The following is a 10,568-nucleotide window of genomic DNA, read 5'->3' as shown; positions in this document are numbered from 1 at the left end:
AATTTACAACTAATAATTATTTTGACCATTAAAATTAAGTAAAAAAATTAATAACTAGTAATTCTACATCTCAAATAAAGTTAACAAGTGAATGATAATTTGATATTTTTATCATTAGAATTATTTTTACTTTAGTTATAATATCTCAGTTCACTAACCATAATTAACCAATATAACTTATGATAATTAAAGGATTAGCTCAAGAGTGATTACTAAGTTTTAATTCAAAATTAAGGAATCCCAAGTTTTCATTATCACAAAGAGTTTAAAACAATTAAGATCTCTTATATTTAAGTAAAAGCAGGTTATAAAAGCATGAGATACCTCAAAAGAGTAAAAGAAATTGAAAACAAGTAAAAAACAATTCATATGATATGAAATAAAGCAATATGTCGCAGCTTAGGTGCCATGGCTGCGGCATGTTGCACGTAAAAATCAGCAATTTTTGCTGTCATTTGACAGTAGAATTGAAAAACTTTTGACATGTCCCGATTCTTCGTTTGACGTCTGAATGATGTGATTTAGGTATTTATGGAAAGTTTTTTACATAAACTAGCTAATGGCATTGGTTTCATTTTCAAAACAAGTCACACTAGAAAGTTGGATACCCAAACATATTTTGATTACTTTTCACAACTTTCATATAAAAAAGGTGTTCAAAACTTTCAACAAGTATTAAAAATCTTTCCTAACACATGAATCGTATCCATTAGACCTAGGACTATTAGCACAACACGTCACACACACCAAAATAATAGTATAACATAAATCCACTCCTTAACCTCTTTTCACCAAAAGTTGAGGGGGATGCAAATTTCCATTTCATCTTATCAAAAATAATTGTAACATGCTTAAAACATTATTTCTATATTTGCATTAGTATTTTGGCCCTATAAGCGTATACATCTCACCGTACACAATTACTCAGGGCTCAAAATAAGAATCAAATATTTATAATAATAAAATAGTACAAGTGTTATGACATGCAACCTAAAATTAGCATTCAAATTCTATTACACAAAATAAATCTAAGCTAGAGGCATATAATAGAAATGTACTAATTTCTAACTTCTTGAGCTTTTTCCCTTTCTGCATTAGAGCTAGAACCTAAAAAGCGTTAAATAAAAGAATGAGTTTAGCAACTTAATAACCAATGTAAAACCTACCCTATGCAGTTATATATCAATTATAAGCCAAGCATATGTATATGAAATCAAGTACTTAGAACATGCTTACATACATCATAATTCAACATAACTCATTTTATAATATCTTTATCTTGCATACACTAGGTGCATTATCACATCTATATGTGACCATGACCCGTTATTCATGCAACTTGCCATAACTCAATGTGTGACACGTCATATATTTACTTAGGCAATGATTAACCAACCTTATATCCTCCTTATTTTCTTAAATTGAAATCGTGTGTTATAACATTGAATAGGGCTTCATCCGTATGACTGGACTATCCTAACTCATCAATCATGAGGTGTAACTCACCCAAAGACCTTATGACTCACTCTCGAACCATGACTTTTCCCATTCTTGAATCTTTAGGGTGTCTTATACCTTAAGTTATTCTTTTTGTTGAACTAGTGGAGAAAGCTAGGTTATAGTCCCTTGACAAACTATGAGACATTCTTTGACAAACTGCAAAATAATGCTATACCCTTGTGCATAGGAGAGAAGCCTGAATACTATATAAATTTTTCTCTACTCTCAATTCCTAGGTGAACTCCTGCCCATTAATTATGTTATAAACAATATTTACTCATTTTCACATTTTCATTTATTGTTTATCACATTCACACATTGAGTTCATGATTATGTGCTACCCAAGTGAGCATCCAATAACATTTCATCACATTCTCCTCATTTATCACCCTAATTCATTTCTTCATCAACACACATTTACCTCAACACAACATCACATTCATCTTCCCAAAGACATATACATGTTCATAGTCCAAAACTATTTTCTTTTCACATTTTGTATTTCAAGCCAAAAATAACATTATGCACATTCAAATTTTCATACACTTATTGAAGCTAATATATGTTTTCACATTGAAAATCAATCCACGCATGCAACATTTAAAATTAAAAATTAATTTGCAATCAATTAACATATATTTACCTAAAATAGGATTACCCTGGTTACTTTAAAATTTTAAGAGGTAAAAAATTTATCCCTCAATGTTATAGCTTTCAAGCTTGAATTATCAAGCCAAATAGGTGTTCAAGAGCTAAATTTACAATCGACCAAGTTGAACTTTATCAACAAAGTCAATCACACACAATTGTTAACTCACTTTTCATCTCTAACTCACTCAATGCCCACATTGCTTACACTTAGGCCTACCCATTGAATTTATGAATTATTTTGGGTCCCCAATAACATTAATGAATCATTAAACTTTTATTAATGGCATCACACTTTTCTAACAACCCATATTAAATGCAAATTTTGAATATTTATGGTACCTACAACTCAAGGCACCAAAATTCATTATACCTAGGTTTAGATATTTCAATCTACTCTCATTAACTCCATTTAAGTTAATAAATTCAGACTCATAACTTATAAAGACCGAAAATCCACTTTCACTTTCAAAACCTAATCATAAACTCATAAATGTGGAAGAGATAGAGAAATTAATAAGTGTGGTACTCACCGTAGGTATTTATAACTTTCAAAATACTCCTAATGTTATCCAAAAACAAACTTTAGTAGAGCTTGGCTCACCTCTTCTGTTTTCTCCTTTATTTCTTTTTATTTTTGTCTCATTTTTGTAACTAATATCTGTAGAAAATGACCATGCGCTGTGACAGATGCAGAATGTACTATGACGCATGGCATAGAAAGGCCCTCATTTTGCATTTGAAGTGTCTGTGTGCCGTTGCATGTGGCACATCAATCTTAACTCTTCAATTTTTTCTCCTTTTGATGCGCAGTTGGCCCAACTTGATATCGGACCTACTATCAGGACTGAAATTCAATCGAATATGATTATTAGACCTCCCTAATCAAATATCACTATAGTTTACTTAATTATCCTAATTAAGATTAGAAAATTAAGAGATTAAAAATTGAGATATTACATTAGTTCTCTTATATTGAAATGAAGTTTTAATTTTTTTTAAACCCATTAATAATTAAGTCACATGCCATTCTTAGTTGAAATTCTCCTAATGATTAATTTTTTATTTTAAAAGTTACCCAGGGTATTTCAAATCAAATGCTATCAACGGTTTAACGTTTGTAGAATTTTATTAAAAAAAAATAGCATTTGTACAATTTCATATTTATTGGTAATAATTTAACTATAATCTATAGATTGTGAATTCAAATTTTATTATTTTTTCAAGAAAAATAATAATAATTTTTTTTAAATATCTAGATTACAATTGGGTTTATCAAAATTTTATAATTTTTTTAAATTTTTAAAAAAATTTCTATCATTAATAAATTTATTTAAATTATCAAATTATCTTTATTAAAAATAAATGATTCATAAGTTCTGTCAAAATATTTATAATTTTTTTTATATTCATAATAATATAATATTAAATAAAAAATTTAATATGTAAAATTATAATTTATTGTTACATTATTATGAATATAAAAATAAAAATTGTGAATATTTAAATAAAATTTGTGAATAATTTATTTTCAACAACAATAGTTTAATAATTTATATAAATTTATTAATAATAAAAAAATTTTTTAAAATTTTTAAAAAAATTAAGACATTTTAAAAAATTAAATTATTATTTATATATTTTAAAAAAATTTTATTGTTATTTAATTTTTTTAAACAAATTTCGTTATTACCGGTAGGTAATTTATAAGCATTTTTTTAAAATTTGAAAACATATCCAAAGAAAAGTTCCATATTTCCATGCCAATTGCCGAAGAAAAAGTCGACCGTAAAATTGCCTATATATTTTTCGACTGTTTGTTCTTAGTTTCTCTTTCTTGGTCCGTCCTTCTCTCTCCTAGCAGTGGCCGTCCAAGTTTTGGAATCTAAGGCGGCCGGCGGGAACACAGTGCGATCGGTACGGTGCTTTCTACTTGTCATTTCACTGATTTGTTATTGGAAATGGATTTCTAGTTTCTCTATCGTTAATTGAGACATCTTCCACTGTCAATTGGACTAAATTGAATCAAATCCCCTGTCTGGCTGCAAAGTAAGCTGGGAGAGGAGCTAAGAAGTTACCAAAATTTTGATGCTTCATGATCTGGACTTTTTAGGTTTTATTGAAATCGAAAGAAAATATTGCGTTCATGGGTTTTAAGGGGCGATGTCTTGGCTGTATATATACTAAAAAGTCAGGCTTCTTAACCAATTAATCTTTTACTAGATCTCTCGCGAAAGATTTGAAGCATTAATTTTATGATACCTGCAATTTTGCTTGCAACCTGGATGTAGTGCGAGACCGAATGACTAGAGAATTCTATATTTTTATTTCCTCGTTTTGGTTTCCCTAAACAGCCATTCTAGATTTTGTGTTGCAACACCGGGTTTTTGCCATTCTAGTTTTCTGGCCCAACATTTTCTCCATTTTCCTTTCCTTTCCTTTCCTTTCCTTTTTTTAAAATTTTTTGGGCCAACTTTTGGGATCCTTTAGATGTGGCGTGCTGATATCTTTAAGTTGGTTGCTTGAGAGTAACAGTAGGGTGTCTGCGTCATAAACTAATAATCTAATATTGTTTTGAGAACTGATGGCTATATTTGATGTACTTCTTTTCTAACAATTGATTAAATTGTTCATTCTGCCAGATAGCTTGGAAACAAAATGTCTCTGGTTGATGAGCCACTTTATCCAATAGCAGTGCTTATAGACGAGCTAAAAAATGATGACATCCAACTAAGGCTAAACTCAATTCGCAGGCTGTCAACCATAGCACGTGCTCTTGGGGAGGAGCGAACCCGGAAGGAATTAATTCCATTTTTGAGTGAAAACAATGATGATGATGATGAGGTACTCCTTGCAATGGCAGAGGAGTTGGGAGTGTTCATACCCTATGTTGGTGGGGTGGAACATGCCAATGTATTGCTGTCACCTCTGGAGACACTTTGCACTGTTGAGGAAACCTGTGTAAGAGATAAAGCTGTGGAATCACTTTGTAGAATTGGATCTCAAATGAGGGAGAGTGACTTGGTTGATTGGTTTATCCCTTTGGTGAAGGTGAGATAACACTTGTTTCCTTCAGTACAACATACTTTTATTGCTTTAAACCTGCAACCTGGAGGCTTATATATAAAATTTGATCTTTTCACAAGATGCACCATTATTCTGATTACTTGCATTCATTTCTCTACCAGGGTTTTTTCTGTGTTATATCAAAAAGTTGCTACTGTACTTGTGTAAAAAGAGATTGATTTGTGGATCTTGGTTAACTTGAATGATGCCTAAAGGGGTAGAGGTTGCCTTATATCACACAGCCACATGGCCATGACACCTGAGTGTGTAAAAATACATGTTCATATATTTTTGTGTTGTTGTATCCTGCTAGTTATCATTCATTATGTTTCTTGAAAATCTTTCTAAATAAACATATGTTTCTGTTCCAGAGACTGGCAGCGGGTGAGTGGTTTACTGCCCGAGTCTCAGCTTGTGGACTATTTCATATTGCATACCCAAGTGCACCTGAAATGTTGAAGACGGAATTGAGGTCAATATACAATCAGCTGTGTCAAGATGACATGCCCATGGTTAGAAGGTCTGCTGCATCCAATCTTGGAAAATTTGCTGCAACTGTTGAATATGCTTATCTGAAGGCGGATGTCATGTCAATTTTTGAGGATCTTACACAGGATGGTAATTGAGCAGTTATATACCTACCATGCTATGCTGCTTCTATCTTGTAGAGTTCTTTATTCTTCAGGTTGTGCATGACTATATTCTATATATGCTTCTTATTTTTGTTCAGATCAAGATTCTGTTAGATTGTTGGCTGTGGAGGGTTGTGCTTCTCTTGGCAAGCTGTTGGAGCCTCAAGATTGTGTTGCTCATATCCTCCCAGTTATTGTCAACTTCTCTCAGGTATATTTTTGGAAGTAAAACAAGAAAGTATATATAACTCAAGTCTCTTCTCTTTTCAAGATCTTGATTTTGATCTATCATTAATTTAGTGGCCTGGTGTACTAGTATGCCTTTTTAAAGAATTTTTTTTTTTGGTTATTTTTGCAGTGTCCACTTTTGTAATTTATGACTATAGACTATTCATATGCAAGAATGTTAAGGAATGCTTGGTTTTACTGAAAAGCCATATAGAGGAGAGGGTATTTTTAGGCTTGAAATTTTAAGGTGTGATTGCCCAGGGAAGTTTACACTTTTCTGCTATGTATAGGGCAAGTGGTGTGGATAAGTAAATCGTTTTAAATGCATCGGGCATCAATTAAGTCCAGGGACTCTCATTTACTTAAATGTGTTTTGATTGTTCATTGTTAAGTATATTAATGAGTTTCAAATGTTTGCAAATTTTTATTCTTATTTGTCTGGTGAACTTTGAGTTGACCTTGGACAGGATAAATCTTGGCGAGTGCGTTACATGGTTGCAAATCAATTGTATGAGCTCTGTGAAGCTGTAGGGCCTGAACCTACCAGGTATTATCTTTTGGTTACATCTGGTGCTTGTCTCTTCTATTAATGATAATTAATTTAGATAAATAAATCCTACATGAAGTATAGTTTTTTTCACAATGATAATTAATGATGATTATTAGATGCCAACATTATTTTGATGCCAAAATTTGTTATTTCTTAATTAATTTACATTTGTTTGTTAAATGTGACGTTAATGATGATTATTTCAATGCCAAAATTTATTATTTCTGTATTGATTTTCTAGGTTTAATATGGCCCAGATTTGAAGGTGTATCTATTAATCTTCTTTTACTATTTTAAGAATCTCATCCATAACTGTTCAGGGCTGAATTGGTCCCTGCTTATGTTCGGTTACTTCGGGATAACGAGGCTGAAGTACGTATAGCAGCTGCTGGAAAAGTGACAAAGTTTTGCCGGATTTTAGATCCAGATCTTGCAATTCAGCATATTCTTCCTTGTGTAAAGGTGTAGATGAATTAAAAATAGAAGAAAAAAATATTATGATGCATTTATATTTTACCTTTGTAATGTACAGCAACCTTTTATGTTTTGGTCATACAATTCAGTATCTAGAAGTTATATATATTGTGCCTTACCTCACAATTATTTCAATCTTTTGCATCAATGCTCGTAGGAACTGTCATCAGATTCTTCACAACATGTTCGATCTGCTTTGGCTTCAGTGATAATGGGAATGGCTCCAGTTTTAGGAAAGGTATAAGTATCATACATGCAACAGTATCTGCAGTTATTGTGGCATTGGTAGGAATTTGCTTCTACATTTTATGTGAGGTGACGTAGATATTGTTTTGGTGGTGTTTACATTATTTTCAGCGCCTGCATTTCCCCCTTTCCTTAATGGAGTTAAATACATCATTTAATGCCTTTTATAAACATGCCATTTAGTGTTCTCAGCTGTAGAGCATGCATTACTAATCTCTCAGATGAATTTACTGATTAACGTTGATGCCATTAAATGTGAAAACTTAAATCATTTAGTGTCCATAAATATGGCTTTTAAAACTATAGGAGTTATTTCATATTGTGATCTTTATGACCTGTACTGCAGTTTTCCAGATTTATCCCCCCTTTTTAATATCCCTGCCTTTTCCTAACCAGTCTGACTGTTAATTTTAGGTTCAGTGCAAAGCATCAAGGTCTCCTACCTTGTTGAAGACAAACTAGGAAAAATGAAAGCTTATCTAAATGCTATCATTGTAATGTCACGTGCATTTATTTTTGGGTTTGGCCCCCAGATCATGCCCTTTTTATGGATTTCTTTGTTTATTAATGTCATGAGAAGGCTCGTGTATTTTTGAGGATTCTCTGTGGCATTATCTGGCCTTTTCTGTTAGATAATATAAAATCTTAAAGTGATATTTGTATATTGTAAAAATTCAAATGGTGCAACTGATCTCCTATTATTGCTGTTTTTTCCTCTAAAATCTAGCCTGAGCTTATTGTGAAGTAGTCTCTTTTTGTGTGAATTTGACTTCTTGGTTGTCGTCTCCTTTAAACTCAAGGACACTGGAGTACAAGCCTGTAGAACAGATCCTGTTCAAGTAAGCTCATGTGCAAATGTGACTTCTAAGCCTTACCGTTTTGTTATTTTAGGATGCAACAATTGAGCAGCTCCTTCCAATTTTCCTTTCCCTTCTGAAGGATGAATTTCCTGATGTGCGCTTAAACATTATAAGCAAACTCGATCAAGTGAATCAGGTTATCCTTTCAAACCTCCTGCTTCTGTCCCCCCCTTCCCCCCTTCTAATGATGTTCTAAATTCTACCACACATAATCAATGCTTTTATTTATATTGCCCATACTTTCTGCTTCACCTATACAGGCAGAAGAAAAAGGCATGGAAAGAAAGCCAATTTCTTGAAGTAAAGCTGATGAGGCTGCATATTTGCAGGTTATTGGAATCGATCTATTATCTCAATCTTTGTTGCCAGCAATTGTTGAGCTTGCTGAGGATAGGCATTGGAGAGTCAGGCTTGCGATAATAGAATATATCCCCTTGTTGGCAAGTCAATTGGGTGTTGCATTTTTTGATGACAAGCTTGGCGCTCTCTGCATGCAGTGGTTGCAGGATAAGGTTCTTGCTTCCTATTTCACATCTAGTGTAATGGAGTTAGCATGTTACCCACTCCTGTGTGTGTGGACTTTGAATTTTTATACAGTAGATTTTCATTTTTCACTGCTTTTGTGAAGGCCCTTGTCTTGCTTTGACCTTCCTAGTAAAACAAAATAGCATTTTTTCTGGCTTCCTGAGGAAAGGTTAGGGAACCTTATGTTCCACACTTCTGTTTTTCTTAATCTTCATTTTTTGGTGTTTATTGCAGGTTCATTCAATTCGTGATGCGGCTTCTAACAACCTGAAGCGTCTTGCAGAAGAATTTGGTCCTGAGTGGGCTATGCAGCACATAATTCCGCAGGTTCATCTTTTGTCTTAGATTATTGACTGAGTCACAATGCGCAGTCAGTTTATAGTTGGTCCACTTTTGTAGGCCGAGATGCCTTGCCTTGTATTAAAATATATGCATTTTTATCTGCTGTTTTTCTGAATGCAACTCTATGAATTATGGACAGGTTTTGGACATGGTCAACAATTCACACTACTTGTATCGCATGACAATACTTCGCACTGTCTCTATGCTTGCTCCTGTTATGGGCCCTGAAATCACTTGTTCAAACTTGTTGCCTGTTGTGATTACTGCATCAAAAGACAGGTTACTTGTTTTTGAACTGTCATTTTATAGGGGTAAGGTTCAATCTAGTTCAGTTTGTAATTACTGCCTGATTGCTTCCTGTAGGGTGCCCAACATAAAGTTCAACGTGGCCAAGGTTTTAGAGTCCATCTTCCCCATAGTTGATCAGTCTGTAAGCATCCGATACCTTATCTTAATTTCTTTTTCTTGAAACTACATGTACTGTTTTGTGTACAAATTAGATCATACTTTATAATTTAGTAATATATTCATATATTCAAAGAGGAATAGAAAAAGACCAAAGAGAACATGATGGGTACCTAAGTGGGATGGGGAACCCTATCTCAAAAGCTAACTATTGAGGTAGCAGAACCAACTCACTTAAATATTTCATTGAACATCCCGTACTATTCAATGTGGAAATTGGTATCCGATACCATCAAGTCTCCATCAATTGGCCTCCCATGGAAAGCTGACATCCTAGTGGCTGCACTCCATGATACATAACTTGATCTTTTGCTAGTCAAAACCCTTCATGGGTAACCCTCTTTGGAAGAACTAACAACCTAGTTCTGATACTAATTGATGGGTACCTAAGCAGGATGAAAAACCTTAACCCAAAAAAACTAGCTATTGAGGTGGTAGAACCAACTCATTTAAATATTCCATTGAGCATCTCCATGCTACTCGATGTGGGACTTGGTATCCCATACTACTAAGTTTCCATCAATAAATGAAATTATTGTAAAGGAATCTTTTGGTTAACAATATCTTTAGAGATTTGGTTTTTAATAGAACACAATGACATTGTACAATTTATGTAACCAATTTTACATAGTGGAATGAGGTTTGTTATAGTTGTATTCATATATTCAAAGAAAAAGTGATGCAGAAGTATAAGACTGCTATGTGGGACATATTCCACTCTTTTTCTTCCCTGTCCATCATACGTAATCAGGATTTGGATTGGTGTTATTGTCATACTCTTATTCTGCAAAAACCATTGTTTTGTTACTCAGGTGGTGGAGAAGACTATTCGTCCCTGTCTGGTTGAGCTCAGCGAGGACCCAGATGTGGACGTGCGATATTTCTCTAACCAAGCACTTCATGCGATTGATCATGTGATGATGTCTAGCTAGGATGGAGCTTGTTACAGGCATTTTGATTCAGCAACTTCCTGTAGAGATATTTATGTGCCCTCCTGTTACAATTCTTAATACATGGTGCTTTTTATCCTTT

General features: G+C 33.4%; 1 protein-coding gene across 1 annotated transcript; it reads left to right on the top strand.

Moving 5' to 3' along the window:
- Positions 1–3,909: 3,909 nt before the first annotated feature.
- LOC129322827 (serine/threonine-protein phosphatase 2A 65 kDa regulatory subunit A beta isoform-like) lies at positions 3,910–10,568 on the top strand. The gene is made up of 13 exons (XM_054969236.1): positions 3,910–4,065; positions 4,791–5,199; positions 5,586–5,832; positions 5,945–6,057; positions 6,542–6,621; positions 6,945–7,086; positions 7,256–7,336; positions 8,236–8,340; positions 8,534–8,716; positions 8,964–9,056; positions 9,211–9,350; positions 9,435–9,501; positions 10,349–10,568. The coding sequence occupies exons 2-13, from the start codon at positions 4,807–4,809 to the stop codon at positions 10,466–10,468; spliced, it is 1,764 nt and encodes a 587-aa protein (XP_054825211.1). The 5' UTR covers positions 3,910–4,065; positions 4,791–4,806; the 3' UTR covers positions 10,469–10,568.

This window comes from Prosopis cineraria, unplaced genomic scaffold (genome assembly GCF_029017545.1).
Source record: "Prosopis cineraria cultivar Desert tree isolate PC_DT_omini unplaced genomic scaffold, ASM2901754v1 PC10, whole genome shotgun sequence".
In the NCBI taxonomy this organism is placed as follows: Eukaryota; Viridiplantae; Streptophyta; class Magnoliopsida; order Fabales; family Fabaceae; genus Prosopis; species Prosopis cineraria.
This window is presented reverse-complemented; position numbering and strand designations above follow the sequence as displayed.

Coding starts and splice junctions, on each gene's coding strand:
- LOC129322827 (XM_054969236.1), top strand. CDS start 4,807: ATGTCTCTGGTTGATGAGCCACTTTATCCAATAGCAGTGCTTATAGAC. Junction 6,058..6,541: donor TTATTGTCAACTTCTCTCAG/GTATATTTTTGG, acceptor GACCTTGGACAG/GATAAATCTTGGCGAGTGCG. Junction 8,717..8,963: donor TGCAGTGGTTGCAGGATAAG/GTTCTTGCTTCC, acceptor TGTTTATTGCAG/GTTCATTCAATTCGTGATGC.